The sequence below is a fragment of the Panthera tigris genome, chromosome B3, assembly GCF_018350195.1.
Source record: "Panthera tigris isolate Pti1 chromosome B3, P.tigris_Pti1_mat1.1, whole genome shotgun sequence".
Taxonomy (NCBI): domain Eukaryota; kingdom Metazoa; phylum Chordata; class Mammalia; order Carnivora; family Felidae; genus Panthera; species Panthera tigris.
Genome location: NC_056665.1, coordinates 61,404,762 through 61,421,884, shown reverse-complemented (window position 1 = coordinate 61,421,884; position 17,123 = coordinate 61,404,762). Strand labels below are relative to the sequence as shown.

The 17,123-nt window shown below is 54.6% G+C and overlaps 1 protein-coding gene across 1 annotated transcript; it reads left to right on the top strand.

The window, feature by feature from the left end:
- The first annotated feature begins 8,321 nt into the window (after positions 1-8,321).
- On the top strand, positions 8,322-16,844 carry ITPKA (inositol-trisphosphate 3-kinase A). The gene is made up of 7 exons (XM_042987716.1): positions 8,322-8,835; positions 14,761-14,857; positions 14,943-15,159; positions 15,291-15,495; positions 15,720-15,821; positions 16,078-16,149; positions 16,263-16,844. The coding sequence occupies exons 1-7, from the start codon at positions 8,347-8,349 to the stop codon at positions 16,464-16,466; spliced, it is 1,386 nt and encodes a 461-aa protein (XP_042843650.1). The 5' UTR covers positions 8,322-8,346; the 3' UTR covers positions 16,467-16,844.
- Positions 16,845-17,123: the final 279 nt, after the last annotated feature.

Here is a 17,123-nt window from a genome sequence, read left to right as displayed (position 1 = left end):
TTCTTGGCTGTTCACTTGAGGTATTTCTTACGCTGGGGAGTTGCTGCCATGGCTCCCTACTCCACACCTCCCCCACTCCATGTGGTTTCAGTGTTGAAGGGTGCGGCACCTAAGGCTGTTTAACACATTTTTCACTTCCTTCCAAGAGGCAAAAAGGCCAATGTCCATATGCCTGGCTCATGATGTATAGGTCTGTTTGTCTGTCTTGCTTCTGACAGGTGCAGGGAAAGTCTGCCTGCAACTTCCCTTCAGAAAGAATGCTTTTGTTCTGTTTCTGTGAAGTCCCGAGCTGTCACTCAAACTGTACAGATATTTGTAAATAAACTTTACACCCTGTTTTAACAAGGGGATCGGAATTAATCCAAGGATTGCATCCTCAGTGGCAACTCTCAAAGTCACGTTTTCAAAGTCCAAGAAAGCCTCTCTCTTGCTTGGTTTCCCTCCTTCCCCTTCTCTTAGCCTAACACCCCCCAAAAGTGAAAGTGACTGCTTTCAACTCTGGCAACCTGGTTACCCAGAAGCTTCTCTAGTATGGTAGTTGTCTACAGCCAGGGAGCCCTCCACTTGGCCTGGTTTACTTCCTATCTTGGAAGATACCAGCAACCTTTAACAGAACTAGGTAGGGCCCTGATAACACTGCCTAGCCCTAGTGAGAGGCTGGTGCTTCCAAGCTTTCAGTTGGCCTTTGCTATGCTGTCTCCTGCCTATCATGAGTGTGCAGAGGGAACCCAGGGACTGGTGACCATGGAGAAAATACTGATAGCCTTTCATCGATCCCCCAAGCTAGGGAGATCTGGAACGCCTCCACTCCCCCATTCGCTGAGGATATGTCTCAAAACTTTCTGGCCATGCTTTAGGAAGCAAAATCCTGGATCATCTATTTCCCTTTATAGACGGGAAGGTGTGAGGTGACAATCAATGGTAGGATCCCAGTCCAAGCCTGCCTCTGGTATTGGGAGAGGTGGGTCCCTAGGGCTAGCCCAGCAGCTGTGCCCAATGAGGTTTTCTCCCAACTCATCAACACTCCCACTACCTGAGTGCTGGCAGCAGTGGGCTAGCTAGGCCCTAGAGAGCAGGGATTCTGAGCAGAAAACAGCCCTATCTGCGTCTCCCAGGATGCAGTGCCTTGGGGCAGGCATACCTGAGGGCAGAAAGGAAGCTGCCATAGGCAGAAAGATGTGGAAGGGAAAGAGGTGCAGGGTCAGTCAACTTCATCTTCTGGCCTTGGTGTGGGCAGCTTTCCTTGGGTAATCCTAGGTGGCAGTGTCCAGCACCTCTTGGGAACTAGGAAACCATCAACCCCCAGCATGGAGTTTTTGCGTGACTTCACTGACCACTGAGGGCCTCTGAGCTCCCTTGAGGAGGAAAGTGTTGGGGGACTGGAGGGAACAGCAGCACTAAAAGAGGGCCAAGGGGTAGCCTGCCTTCTCTGCAGGGTTCCCCAGGCCAGCCCCAGTCCTGGCTGAGCACAACCTGGAGCTGGTGTTTCTTGGCTCTGCGTGGGGGCTCAGCTACCGCAGCATAGGCACATCTAGGGATTCCAGATGGTGCTCTGGACCCAAAGGAGAGCCAGGAGCCACAGGACATTGCAGGCTCAGTACAGGGTTCATATCCCTGCTCTGCCACTTACTACCTAGGCCTGAGCTGGTTAACTCCTCTGAGCCACAAATCTCCCATCTTTACAACGTAAGATCCGTCAGAGTGGTCTTAAAGATTAAGTGTACCTTTCCCCAGAAGGGGTTCAATAATGCTGTTGTTAGAGCAGAGGCCACTGTTCTTGGGAGGAGAGACTTCAGGGGCAGAGTGGCGGGGGCGGGGGTTGGGATAGAGTGGGCAGTGAGTTGAGGGACAAGGTAGAAGCTGTAGGAAACCAGGCAGAGTGGGGGGCAGCAGAACCGCCAGAAGCTGAAGCACTTAGTTCAGGAACTCCTGGCAGCAACCACCTCCAGGGTCAAGAAATTCTGCTTTCAGGTTGAGATTACGAGCGTGGGCACTGGAGCGGGTCTGGGGAAAGTCCAGGGAAGCAGAGCTGCTTTTTGGCCTGCCCTTGCTGCTTATGTTCTCTCCAGAATGGACAGTCTGAAAGTGGCTCAGAAGACTCCCACCTCACCACCACCCCAGCAATCTCAAAGATTGTGAGGCTTGACCTACTCACCACCACCAAGAGTAATTAAAACATACAAGCAGTACCAAACTGGAAAATATGTGTAAAGATGACTAAGAAAATGTTCTGATCTTTCCCACAAGGACTATCTGGATACCTTCTTTAAAATATCAAAGGAATTTTTTTTTTCTTTTTCAGCTGTCAGTGACCCTGGTTTGAAAAGTGCATGCAGAACAGACACATGAAAAGATGCTCAACATTGCTCATCGCATCATCAGGGAAATACAAATCAAAATCACATTGAGATACCTCACACTGGTCATAGTGGCTAAAATCAACAACTCAGGAAGCAACAGATGTTGGCAAGGGTGTGGAGAAAGGGGAACACTCTTGCACTTTGGTGGGAATGCAAACTGGTGCAGCCCCTCTGGAAAACAGTGTAGAGGTTCCTCAAAAAAAAAAAAAAAAATTAAAAATAGAACTACGCTACGGCCCAGCAATAGCACTACTAGAAATTTATCCAAAGGATACAGGAGTGCTGATTCATATGGGCACAAGTATCCCAAAGTTTATAGCATCGCTATCAACAATAGCCACATTATGGAAAGAGCCCAAATGTCCATCAACTGATGAATGGATAAAGAAGATGTGGTATGTGTATATACATACATACACACAATGGAATACTACCCCTGGTGAAAAAGAATGAGATCTTGCCATTTGCAACAATGTGGATAGAACTGAAGTGTATTTTGTTAAGTGAAATAAGTCAGAGAAAGACAGATACGTGTTTCCACTCACATGTGGAATTTGAGAAACTTAACTGAAGACCATAGGGGAAGGGAAGGAAAAATAAGTTAACAAACAGAGAGGGAGGCAAACTATAAGACACTCTTAAATACAGAGAATAAACTGAGGGTTGATGGGTGTAAGAGGTGGGGGGGAGGCTAGGAAAACGGGTGATGGGCATTGAGGAGGGCACTTGTTGGGATGAGCGCTGGGTGTTGTATGTAAGTGATGAATCACAGGAATCTATTCCCGAAGCCAAGACTACACTGTATATACACTGTATGTTAGTTAACTTGACAATAAACTATTAAAAAAGAAAAAAAGTGTAGGCGGAGACCAGGTCTTGCTCAGCCGCAGACACATTCACCTCTCACCTGGAATGCACTGGTCTATCTCCACTGATTTTCCTTGGAGAACACCTCCTCACCCTACAGAGCTCAGCCGAAAGGTCACCTCCTCCTGGAAGCCTTCCTTGATCTCCCCTCCCAATCTGGTTTGGGAGCACCTTCTACTGGCTCTCCCTAGAGCAGCACTCACCAGGTAATAATTTATGAGTCCCCACCCTGAGCCTGTTAGCTACTTGGGTCTGCCGCATATCCGCAGCACCCAGCGCCACCTGGCACTTAGGTAACGCCCAGTAAATGTGGTGGAGGGAAGGGGGGCAAGCGGATGTCCAGCGGAGCCGACGCGTTCTGGGGCATTCGATCCCACCTGTCCCTCCCATCCTGTCCCCGGACCGCAGCGCCCAGTCCTTTGGGACTCGACCAAAGCCAGCGAGAAACGCGGCTGCGGCAGGTAGGCCCGTTCACCCCAGGGCTAGTGTGCCGCCCAGCCCGGACGAGCCAACACCCTTGACTTGGGCTCGCCCACTGGGGTCGGCTGCCCCGCACGTGCGCGCGCACCTCCAGCCGTGGACGCCAGCAGGATGCGCTTCCCGGCGACATCCCGGGTTTGGGAGCGGGGCCTCGGCTTTCAACACCCGCGTCTTGGGGCCTGCGCGCGACTTCCCGGTGGCTCTTTTTGTCCGGCCACCGGATGCCTTGTGGAGTCGGCCGCCTAGCACCAGGGGTGGAAGTCAGGCTGCAGAGAGGTCACCAATGGAATTAGGGGAGGCACCCACGCCCTCGGGCACAAGATTCAGGGAGATGTCCTGCGGGGCACCTCGGGGACAGAGGCCGACCGACGGGCACCCACAGCATTCTCAGAGCAGTTCCTTCGACCGACCGGCAGCCGCATCCCTGACCTCATATGCTCTCGGTCCCCTCTGCCTCCACTAGGCCGCGGGAGAGATCCTGCGGGTTCTGAGTTATGAAGAGAGGGAGGAGGGAGAACCACAGGAACACAGGCTCCTGGGAGGGATGGGAAACCTTGTTTCTGAAGTGTGTCAGGAGAGAAAATGTTCTTATTGCGCATACACAGGCGCGGTGACACATTTTGTTTGTTTTAAACCAGAGTGATTCAGATGGTGAAGGGTCAGCAAAGGCTTCTGGATCCCTAGCCCTGCTAAACTAGCCTAGCTCGAAATCCCAGAATATTCCCATCAGGTCTATCCATAATGAGGTCAAAGATTGCACGGGGAAGGAAGAGAAACCTTCTCAAAGAAAAGGGTCTGGGGCTGTCAGGTGAAAACAGCCATTCACTCCTCTTCCCAGGAGGAAGGAGACCTCCAATTCTAACCCCACCCTCAAGTTGCCATTGGCCCTGGCTTTGGCCAGTCCTCCAGCGCCCTCTCTAGTTTGTTCTGGGCAGAGATGGGCCCCAGACCGACCAGGATGGGGAATGGTTGGGATGCATGGAGCCCCTGAAAGGGCAAGGTCTTAGTGACAGCCCCTTGGAAAAAGAGCCATATAGCACCCTGGGGCCTGTTTTCTGATGGGTCCTTTCTGGTTTCCTTTCTCCAGAAGACAAGTGTAAAATGATACACCACCATTCCATATAATGAAGGGAGGTCATTATAGGAACTACTCCTTGTATCCTTTTCACCTAGCACAGTGCCTGGTTTGAGGAAACTGCTCAAGGGAAGTTTGTTTTCTCTGTGAATCAATGAATGGATCACAGGTATTGTCACAAAATATTGGAATCTTGGGGTCAGGAAGTCCCTTGGAGGACACCAGTTCTCACAGAGCACATCTAGGAGTTGTTGACCAGAATAAGAACCTGTATCACTTGGTCCAGAGGAAGATTTGCCACCACCCTGCCCCCAACACACAGACACAGACACACACATGCACACACTATAGAGGCTCTGCTTTCTCTAGGGAAGCTTTCAAGGTCCCTCAAAGCAAAGGCAGTGCTCTGTCCTTTCTCCCTCAGGTGAAAGGGCCCGCCTGTGGCTCTTGGGAAGAAGAAATTAGTCCTGTGCCTGGCAGGGAATGGCGAGCAGTGACTTTACTCCTGCCCCTCAGGGTGGGGAGAGAGGGGCAGAGCTAAATAAGGCAGGTTGGGGAATGAAACCAAGCCTCCAGAAAACCCTCACCTCACACACCCTATTTTCCAGGCCTCCCCCTTTCCCAGCTTTGTGCCCACTGTCTTTACTGCCTAGGAGGGATGTAGCTCCCAGGCCTGATAAATCCCGAAAGCCATGGAGAGGAGTGAAGACTCAGACACTCTAGAGAGAAGGCCTCAAAGGTACAGGAGGATCCCTGAACTGAGATGCCACAGAAGAAGAGAGATCAGTTTTCTCATCAGACACATAGCTGGCCTTGTGAATAAGGCAGAGAGACGCACATGGCCTATCTCAGATTAGCCACCTCATGTCCATCAAAACCTTGCAACATTCCTGTATGCCCCCGTTTCCCATTTTTGCAACACACACGAGGCCTTTCCTCTGTCTATATAGTAGTCTGATTTTCTCCACAGCACTCTACGCGTAGCCATCTACTCACAGCTTCAAGAACTGTGGAAACTGAGGCACAAACAACATGATTCCAGGATTTGAAAGGTCATTCCTGGCTCAACTAAGACAACATGAGACCCCCTGACTTGTCCCACTGCTATATCGGGACCCCCGGCTCTGCCCCAGTATGTGCCCCTATGCTTTCTGCCTGTAGTAGGTGGAGGCAGACTCTGCCTTCCTCAGATAAGGAACTAGAGACTGAACTATAAGATGCTAATAAAAGAAAGTATGCACGGCACAGGAATAGAAGTCAGTGGATCTAGCCAAGACTCTCTGGCTTTTCCACCAACTAGCTGTGTGGCCTTGTGCAAAGACTGTAACCTCCTGGGTTGAGCCATTTAACTCCTTTGTTACTTCTCCTGTGTTTTGAGGAGAACAGGATGCACCTAAAGGTCCTTCCCACTCTAAAAGTCTATGAAATTGGGGCCCCTGAGTGGCTCAGTTGGTTAAGCAGCTGCTGACTCTGGGTCATGATCTCATTGTTTGTGAGGTCAAGCCCTGCATTGGGCTTCCTGCTAACAGCAGGGAGCCTGCTTGGGATTCTCTCTCTTCCCCTCTCTCTGCTCCCTCCTCTCTCTAAATAAATAAATAAACATTTTCTAAAAAGTCTATGAAATTAGCTCTCATTTCAATACCCATTCCCAAGTTTGCCCTTACCTTTCCACTGAGGGATACTTAGAAAATATGGCAAAGAGCTCTTCTTTGGTTTCTGGGCTTAGGACAAGTGCCTAATAGAAGAAGAAAAAGAAATGCCCTTCAGTTTTCTCTTGGCAGCCAGCTCCTGGCTTGCTTGTGCTTCCAACATTGTCGTTTATATATATATATATATATATATATATATATATATATATATATATATATATATCACAAACATTGACAGGTGCACAGTGCATGTTCCCTCCTCTCATTTCCCTCCCACCTTTTCAGTTCTGGCGAGTCCTTGTTGACTCTCCCCATCCTGGGTTTGCCCCCAGCCTGCCCTTACTCTGAGGGCAGTACCAGTGCCACCAGAGACCAAGTAGCCCCGAAAGAGGGAAGTGAGTGCAGGAGACATGGCTTTTGAGCCACCAAGCTCTAGAGTACACCCTTCACACACATCCAGGCTCCTCTAGATCTCTGTGCCCAGAGAAAGTAGCCATGTCATTTCCCAGGTTCTCTGAATAGTCAAACTCCTGTATTTCCTTCTTTCTCTCCTTCCCCTCCACTCATCCTTCCACACTTTTACTTTCTTCATCAATTCCCCCAGGACCTTCTCCTTTTTGCTCTGCTGAAGCTTCCCATTTTCTCTCTCTGAACCCTCCTTTTGTCTCCTCCTGGGCCATCCTTGAATCTAGCTGAAGGGAGATGAGGGGAAGGAGAGCTTCTTTTGGCTTTCATCAGCATCAGAGGCAATCCTTCTGGGGCATCCTGCCCCACAGGGTCCCCAACAACCCTGAGGCATGAGGCACCTGAGGAGGGATCCTCCCCGGTGGCATTTTGGGGGAAGACAAGAAATGCTGTGAAATACAAACTCTACTTAAAGCAGCCCTGCAGTTCAGCCGACCACTAACTTGTGAAGTGGCCAAATACTGCACCACGATGCCACGGATGAGCCAGGGTCGTGACTCTCTTCCCCTGTCACAGCCACAACTCTGGGTCAGGTGAGGTTTTCCTAAATTTACAAAGGGAAGAGACGTCAAAGATCACATCTAGAGTGTGATGAACCTGATACTGGCTCTTCCTACCACCCACACTAAAACTATTCTCATATTGTATAGATTTTACATCTTTCATTTTATTTTATTCTCATAGAAATCCTGTGAGGTAGACGACAACCCTGCGGAAAAGAATCAACAGTTCAAGGAGGTGAAATGACTTGCTTAGGATCACACAGCAGACTCCACGCTCCGAATTCCACAGAAAAAGGAATCAGAAGGCCACAGCCCCCGCCAGCCAGTAGCCAAGGGATGCTGCCCAGGACTGCGCCAGGACTCGCCGCGAGATTCAGGCCCCGCCCCCCTGACCTTGTTCTCTGCCAGCTGAGAAGTGGGGAGCTTGGGGGGGAGGAAGCCTCAGGTCTTGCCCAGGACAGAGTCCCCACTTGGGCGCACGCCCTGGGGTGAGGCTTCCCCAGGAAGCTGATGGCCTTGCATTCCATGCTGAAGGAAAGCCCGGAGACCAGGAATCCTTGGCCCAGGATGGATCGTGGAAAGGAGCCGGAGGGACTGGGTAGGAGAGCGAGAGCAGGACCAGCTCCAAGGCAGTAGGGCCCGGGGGCGGAGCGACCCCTCCGGTCTCTTCGAGAGCGGGGACAGAGAGGCTGCGAAGGCCAGGCCCTGACTTTGTGTCCACGAGGTCTGAGCTTCCCGGTCACCTGGAGGAGCAACAGGGAGCCCTTGGAGGCCCGCGCTTTCTCTGAAAGTGAAAGGAGTGGGCGGGGGGCGCGGCCGAGGCGGGGCCCAGGCGGGCAGCCGCGCAGGCTCCGCCTCGGGGCAGTCTCGCGCCGGGGGCGCTGAGCGTCTCCAGTCCTCGCTGCGCCGCGGGCTGGTGGGCTTCGCTGAGGCTCGCGTGCGGGGAAATGACCCTGCCCGGGGGCCCGACGAGCATGGCGCGGCCGGGGGGCGCGGGGCCCTGCAGCCCGGGGTTGGAGCGGGCCCCGCGCCGAAGTGTCGGGGAGCTGCGCCTGCTCTTCGAGGCGCGCTGCGCGGCGGTCGCTGCCGCCGCCGCCGCAGGGGAGCCCCGGGCCCGCGGGGCCAAAAGGCGTGGGGGACAGGTCCCGAACGGGCTTCCGCGGGCTCCCCCTGCCCCGGTGATCCCGCAGCTGACTGTGACAGCCGAGGAGCCGGACGTACCCCCGACCAGCCCGGGGCCACCGGAGCCGGAGGGTGGCTGGCTCCCGGCCGTGGGCTCCTCACACCTGCAGCAGCCGCGCCGCCTCTCCACCTCGTCGCTCTCCTCTACTGGCTCCTCGTCGCTGCCCGAGGACTCAGAGGACGATCTGCTGAGCGACAGCGAAAGCCGGAGCCGCGGCAACGTGCAGCTGGAAGCCAGCGAGGACGTGGGTCAGGTATGGGCCGCGGGGGCGGGGCCAGCGCGGGGCGCGGGGGCTGCGTGCGGCGGACCCAGCTCTGACCTGGCTGAGCGCCGACTTCTGCGCTAAGCTCCCTCCGCCTGGGGTCCTGCTTAGCAGGAGCATGGGGTTCTCAAGGACGCGCTGGGCTGACCTCCCTCCTTGGCAGTTTTCACCCGGCTTCCACCTGCGGGTCGCTGCCCGAGCCCTGGGGCGTCTAAGAAAGAGAGGGAGGAGGAGTCTGCGACCGGTCGCGAGCACCGGGTAGGGCGGAGGTGGAGATCGTGACTTGCTGGCGGCGAAGTGGGGCTGAGGGATCGGAGGGGCTTGGTCTTGCCCCGCGAACTCTCGAAGAGAGAGGGGTGAAGGAGTCTCCCTCTCTCCCCACCCCCTCTCCCGCGCGGCGGCCCCACCCCCCGCCGTTGCCACGGTTTCCCTCTCCTGAGTGGGAGTGGAGAGGCGCTCCAGGCTCTGCTCGGGAACCGCCGCCGTCTGCTCCCGGCGCCCGCACAAGATGTGGACGCAGAGAAGGGAGGGGCTTGGGGCTGGGGGCTCCGGTAGGGAGTGGGACGCAGCCCTCCCCGGGTTTCCTGCTCCTAAGGAAAGCCGGGAGGAGGTAAACTGAGGCTGAAAAGCGGGATCCGCCTGCTAGTCCCTACTCCGGTAACCTGGCTGTTCCGGTGCCAGGCTTGACCCTCAGATAACCCCGGCCAGGGTGCAGCGAAGTCATTCCCATGCCTGCCCCTCAGGGGTGTGCGGCGCCCGGGATAGCCATCTTGACCCCCTCGTTTTAACCAAGGCCAAATACTTTAAATAACTACCCGCGGTCAACGCGAAGGAGTTGCTCTACATCCACGTTATGCAAGTGTCCCTGGAGTGGAGGGAGAGGCGAAGGGCGTCCCGCAGGCTCTGGTGGTTCCGAGCCTGCCCAGAAGGGCGGTGAGAGCGGCGGACACTGGGCGCGGTGGGGAGAGCCCAGAGGCGCGGCCTCTGCCTGCTGAACCCGGGCTTCGCCGCTCGTTCGGACTGGATGAGGCGGAGGAGACCCTGTAACGACTTGCAATGGATCTGTGAATCAGTTACCCGCTGAGACGTACATTCTCCAGAAGGCAGCGTGGTTTGTAAGGTACAAGAGGGAAAAGTCTCATAGAGCAGGAACACACAAACGCGCACACACGCACACACCTCGCCGCAGTCAGGTGTAGGGTGCGGGGAGTCCCTCTCTCCTCCGCGGATGAAAAAGATACCCCTCCCTGATCCGTGATCATTCCTAGTACAACCCTGGCTCACAGAGGGATGCGGGTGCCATCGAGGAATCTCCAAAGCCGTGGAATGTGGGGCAGTGAGAGGACTCCTTTCCTACCTCCTCCGAAATCCGGAGCAGTAGTTCTGGGTGCACCGTTCCCCGGGTCAGATCTCTGACAGCGGAGAGGCGGGATCAGGAGAAAGGACGCCAGGAGGGAAGCCTCCCCCCCCCCCGCCCCCGCCCCCGCCCCCGTCCCCGTTTCCCTCTTCCGCCTACAGTCGGAGGAGGGCCCGGGGCCCAATCCTGCCTGCAACATAGGCACCCCGCCTGGGGTCAAGACTCCGAAGACCAGCTGCAGCCGTGCCCTAGGCGTCTTCGGCCGGCCTCTCCCTCGCCGAGCTTCGCCTTCTATCGGCGCAGCCAGGAGCTGGAGCAGAAGGCCGCTGCGGGCCCTTACAGCTCCAAGGCTGCGTCTCCCAGGCCTTCCCAACCCCCAGCCCGCCGGGGCCTCCCCGAAGGCAAACAGCCACGGAGGCGGCAGATAAGCCAGTAGGTGTTGACAGAGGCTGCCTGCGCCCGCGTGGAAGGGCCAGGCGCGGACTTTGCCTCACAGCCGGTCGGGGAGCCGCACAGAGTGCCCGCCTAGGCTGCCTTCAGGGCTTCCCTGGTCAGGAAGCTGAGGCCATCGGTTGGCTGACGGTGAAGGATGCGCCGGGAGAAGGGTCCTGCAGCAGAGCTCGGGAGCTCCCAGCTTGCCAGGCCCTGACACTAGGGTATGGGTAGATAATGGTATAGCTGGAAGCAAGAGGCGGCCCTGAAAGTCTCCACTTTGCCTCTGCCTGACACATCTTTCCCCAGCTCCTAGGAGCACCACACAGCCTGCCCAGAGCCTGGAGCTGGGCTCCGGCAGGGTACTATCCTGGGACTGGGCAGCCTGCCTCCTTCCTGGGGCCTTTCTTCTGGAAGAGGGAAAAGTCACGGGCAGGGAAACCCAGACAGATCAGGAGAGGAGTTGGGGGCCTATCCCCAAGAGCAGCCAGCATGACTGTCCTCTTAGGCCTTGCCTGCCTCTTAAAACAGTTTTGGGGTGTTGCTGTAGGGAGGGTATCTGACTCCTGTTCATTTGGTTCTCCTCTTTCAGTGCTCTAGGATGGGTAAAGAGACCTCGATGCCATCCTGTCCTGGACCCAGAACTCCCACACTTCACTTTTCACTAATTATAGAGCAGAATTTAGGTTAACAGACTTCCTTTTTAAAAAGCAAATGCCCCTGGGAGGGTGAAGTCGTGGGTCACTTATACCTTAGTGCAAATCATTTTATAAATTTAAACTGATTGCTCCCACCACCACCACCACTACCACCACCACCACCACCACCACCACCACAGGGAGTGCTGGTTTGATAGGGCAATGGGAACATGAGGAGGGGGTTGGGCTGGCAGAGTGCTTCAGCCCAAGACTGAATGGCTGGAGGTAGGGAGCCAGAGCCAGAGTCAGGAAGAATGGGGATGAGTATCTGGTGTGCTGTAAGAAGCAGGAGTCCTCAGGGCTTCCAAATGGAGCTTGGACAAAGGAGGGTCTGAGGCTAATGTCCAGCCAAACCCTTCCCAGAGAGAGATGGTCCCTGTTTAGCCCCAGGGGTAAGGATCAGAAGATGCCCCTGTGACTTCCTCAAAGACTCTTTCACATAATCAGCTCTCCTGGTTTTTTTTTGCCCCAAGATGCCCAGGCAGCCTATGGGTGTGAGTTGGTTTCCCAGACTTCTATGGAGGGTAGGCTGGACCCAAGGTTGGGGCTTTGGCCCTGTTTCCAGCTAGAAATAACAAATCTGCTTTTTGATATCCATATAATAAAAGCCTTACCTGCTCAAAAATATCTTCCTTGCTGTTGTTCATGTGCCAAAATTCCCGCCCACCCACTAAAGAATGACTCTTCAGGAGCCTTTTTGAATACATGCATTTTTATCTGCATTATGTTCCCTGGAGGAGGCAGCTTCCTAAGATGGATGGTGGTGAGTTCATTGATACTTGCATAGACTCCTTCCGTGTTTGACCATATCCCTCACTGGCAGGGGAGCTAAATTCTGTCCTACCAACCTCAGGAAGTGGCTGGGAGGGTTCAGATGAAACCCCCTTGTAACCTGCATGGCTGGAACCAGCCTTAGTTGCTGCTACTCTTGGCTGATATGATCCTCACAAAATTGGAGGAGAATAGGTGATGACCCCATTTTACCTCAGCTTGGAAGCAAATCAGTGCTGCGTTATCATGCATCAATCAAGTGACAGTAGCCCAGGACTGCAGGCACTAAATCTTCTTCTACTGGGCCCACCTCCCACCTTCCATCCCCACTCACTGCTCTCACAAAATCCCAAAAGAAGGGATGGTGTGGTTCTCCCATCTCACCTAACCCAGGGCTGGCTCCCTCTTCCCCTGGGGTGGCTACAGAACTAGATATACCCTCCAAGTCCATTCTGGCCCCACTGTCCCCAAGCTTCTGTCAGTAGGCCCCTAAAGCTGCCTGAAACCATACCATTAAACCCATTCCTTTGGATGAAGACAGAGATGTCCAGCCAACAGAGAGGAGTTTGCAGGCAGATCTCAGTGTTTCCCCAGAGAGCAGACAGCCCACCTTGTGGCTGCAGATTGCTTCATCTTATACAAAGCGCTTTCTCATGCAGGGTCCCATTTGACCCCCAAAGGGAATTGGGGTGGTAGAATGGAGTTTGGAACCTGATGGGGTAATTGGGACATGGGGGAGGAGGTTGGGCTGGTAGAGAACTTCAGCCAGAAGCTGGGAGGCTGGAGGCAGGGAGTGAGGGGATGTTAACTCCTCTGAGCCTTGATTTCCTTCTGTAAAATGGCAATAATGCTACCACCCCATGCTCTTGCTTTGCATGTGAATGATTTGAAAATCATGAGTGGGAGAAGGGGGTATAGGACGGTGCCACTGAATACACATGGAGCATACATCTTCCTGGAATTTTACTTGAAGATTTGGAGGTGGGAGAGTTTTATAATAAAACTTGGATTTATTATGCAGCAGAATGCAAACCTTGCATGTATTTAAAGAGTAAAAAAAGGAGTTTTGAAAGAGATGTCATGTTTCTAGTGGGCTGCTTCTGGCTACACCCCCAGATCCCTGGGGGTTGGACACGTGATCACACCCTAGTGTGCCATGTAGGGACTTCAGTAGGAAAGTAGGAGCAGTGCTTTCTGATGGAAGATGAGAAGCGCCTGGCAGGCAGTAGGCGGTCAGTAAATGGTGGCTCGTGTTATGGCAGCAGCTCTATCCTCCCAGAGGAAACAGGCTCACACAGATGAAATTCTCACTTTGGTTCACTCAGCTAAAAAGTGACAGAACACATGATTCCAGTGCCCTGTCACTAACCCCTATCTCCTCCCCATGGGAAAGCAGCAGACTTCCCCTGTTTAGGCCAAGTTCTCCCTCTCCCTCTTGGAACTCTCTCTGATCAGGGAGGCTGTATTTCTGTGTTCCAGCCCTATACCTCCTGCAACACATATGCAACTCCTCTGAGGCAAGTACCCCTACGAGGAGGCAGCAGACACACAGTTTGGATGAGCAAACCTGTGTACTTTAGAGGGTGGACACAGGGCTGATGAGTTTTGGGTGGGAAAAGGAAAGGTCCAGAGTATGAGCTGCTCTCTGAATTGGGTGGAGGCCAGAAGCCATGGTCATGAGGCAAGAAGCACACCAAAATCTACATTTCCTTCCCAGTTTCATCTAAAATGATAGGCTCTCAGCTCTGCATCCCATTTTCAAGGCTCAGGTTTCTGGGTCTAGATCAAGACCAAAGATGCCCCGAGCCTTGCCAACTGGTGAGGAGTGAAAAGGCATCAGGAATAGCAAGAGGGTCTCAGGGAGCCCTAAGCCATTCTTTTCCCAGGCGCTGCCAGGCTAGCCTCTCTGTCCTGGGCCTTTGCAAAAGTTTGTTTCCATGTTTGTCTCCCTAAATGAGAGTAACCAATGGTCCAAAGTGAACGAAACAAGAATCCAAATTTGTCCAGTTTCTGCTTCATGCCAAGGAATGGGGCTGGGGAGGATGGAGCCTGTTACACTCAAGCCTCATTTACTACTCATAACAACCCAGGGAGAGTGATTATTTCCCCATTTTACAGATGAAGAAACTGACACTCAGAGGCCTGTTTCTCAGGCCCCAGAATCTCCTGAGGCAATGTTAGAAATGCAAATTTTTGGCTCCACCCAGACCTACTTAGAATTTCCCCCTGGGGCAGACCTGAGCGTCTGCATTTTTTAACCGGGGTGAGCATCAGGTGATGTTCAAGCTCAGGAAAGTTCTAAATCCTTGACAGAGCACTTTAGTAACCTGCTCACACAGCTCAGAGCAGCAGGAGTGGGGTGCAAACCTGAGCCCTTTGGTATTAAATTCAAGGCTGTTTTCAGTACAGTCCATAAGCTGGATATCTGCCATCACCCTGTGCCCATCTCAGTGTCCTCCACATAGGCTCACAATAAACTTTCCTTGAGTGAGTGAGTGAGTGAGTGAGTGAGTGAGTGAGTGATTGAGTGAGTGAGTGAGTGAATCGTGGGGCCCTAGCTACTTGCGGTGGGTTGGGGCAGGAGACCCTATTCCAAAGGAGGGAGGGCTTAAGCACTGCTGAGACGCCAACGTGCACGCTGGACCGTGTCGCTTTCAGAAAAGCCACTGGCAGAAGATCCGGACCATGGTGAATCTGCCCGTCATGAGCCCTTTCAAGAGGCGCTATGCCTGGGTGCAGCTGGCTGGGCACACGGGTGAGCACAGGGCAGGCGCCGGTGAGGTGGGTGGGTGTCTGGAGTAGGAAGGGACCAGGCAGCGCTAACTGGTGCCAGTCTGCAGGGAGTTTCAAGGCGGCTGGCACCAGCGGGCTGATACTGAAGCGCAGCTCCGAGCCGGAGCGCTACTGCCTGGCGCGGCTCATGGCGGACGCGCTGCGCGGCTGCGTGCCCGCCTTCCACGGCGTGGTGGAGCGCGACGGCGAGAGCTACTTGCAGTTACAGGACCTGCTCGACGGCTTCGATGGGCCCTGCGTACTTGACTGCAAGATGGGCGTCAGGTACACGTGTCATGCCTGGCTGGGCGCGCACACAGGGAGGGGATGAGCGCTCTCCCGGGTGCCCAAAGCCGCCCTGGACCGGGTCCAGGTGTGCGCCCTCTTACGCCCCAACGCTGCCCGCGCCTCCGCAGGACTTACCTGGAAGAGGAGCTGACCAAAGCCCGCGAGCGGCCTAAGCTGCGGAAGGACATGTACAAGAAGATGCTGGCGGTAGACCCTGCGGCTCCTACCGAGGAGGAGCACGCGCAGCGCGCGGTCACCAAGCCACGCTACATGCAGTGGCGAGAAGGCATCAGTTCCAGCACCACACTGGGCTTCCGCATCGAAGGCATCAAGGTGGGCCAGTCCTGCTTCGCTTTGCAGAGCCCTGTCCCTCCCTCAGCCCTAACCCCGCCGTATCTGCCCTGTTGTTGACCCCCACCACGAGGCACCCTCTGGCGGCCTTTCTGCGGTCCCTGCAACTAATGTCCTGGGAGGTATTGCTGCTCTAGTCTGATCCTCTCCCCTTGAGCTGAGGAGAGACACGGGGACCCTGACCCTTCCTGTCCCATCTCCTTCAGAAAGCTGATGGCTCCTGCAGCACCGACTTCAAGACGACGCGAAGCCGGGAGCAGGTGATTCGTGTCTTCCAGGAGTTTGTGCAAGGGGATGCGGAAGTGCTGGTGAGCGCCGGATCCTAGAACCCTGGGGTGGTGGGGAAACCTGAAAACGAGGGTTGCCCTTAGGTCATCCGGTTTAACTCCCTCGCCTGTGATCCGCACCCCCCCCCCCCATCGTAGCATTTATCCCACCTGGGGGCCTGTGTCTTCCTCACCGCGGTATTTGCCATGCCAAGTATGCTTCGTGGCCCCTAATATTAGCAGAGGCTCAATTAGTGTTTAATTAATTTGCCTTCCTCTCCTACCCTGTTCTCTCCAGAGGAGGTATCTGAACCGCCTGCAGCAGATCCGGGACACCCTGGAGGTCTCTGAGTTCTTTAGGAGGCACGAGGTAAGAGGGGTAGGCTCAGGTGCGGGAGTTGTGGTCTGTGAGGGCTACAGCAGGATTAGGATGGGGGGCTTCTCCAGGAAAGGGCCGTGGCCTGACCATGTGGGGCTCGACAGGTGATCGGCAGTTCGCTGCTCTTCGTGCACGATCACTGCCATCGCGCCGGTGTGTGGCTCATTGACTTCGGCAAGACCACGCCCCTCCCCGACGGCCAGACCCTGGACCACCGGCGGCCCTGGGAGGAGGGCAACCGCGAGGACGGCTATTTGCTGGGGCTGGACAATCTCATTAGCATCCTGGCCAGCCTGGCTGAGAGATGAGGCTGGGCCCTGGTTCTGACAGATGGACCTGCGGCCGTGTCCACACCATGCATGCAGCCAGAGACTGAAACCCTGTGGTGCCGGGAGGTTCACACGGTTCTGAAGGCCAAGTGCCAACCACCATGGGACACACTGCACGAGCAGGGGGCTGTCTCCCATACAAGCCCCAGAGTTCCCAGAACCGATGGCACTAATTAACCCAGGGAGGGGGGGTAGGGAGGCTGGCTGGGACAATGGCCTCCTTCCTCAGCCCAGCTCTCTTGAGGGGGCTGCATATCTCTCTAGAGAGGCCAGATAATGAATTTTATTTCACAAACACTAGATCTATTGGTCTAACCTCCCACACTACAATGGACAGCCTTTGCCAATAAAACTCAAAGACACCAGCTTTGGTGACTCAGGCCTCATCCCCTCCCTCCTCTGGTCCCTTTCTTACTTCCCTAGCATCCTTCATGTCTAGGCAGATCACTGGAGGGTATGAGAAGAGCTCTTTATTAGAGGCATTTGTAGGGTTGAGGGCTGCCCAGATGAAAGACACTTATGGGTGGGGGAGGGAAGGGTAATCCAGAGAAGGCTTCCTGAGGGAGGCGATTTCAACCTCTGGTCCCAAAGATCAAAGGCTGGGAGTGTCCAAGCTCTTCTCCAGGAAGCCTGGGC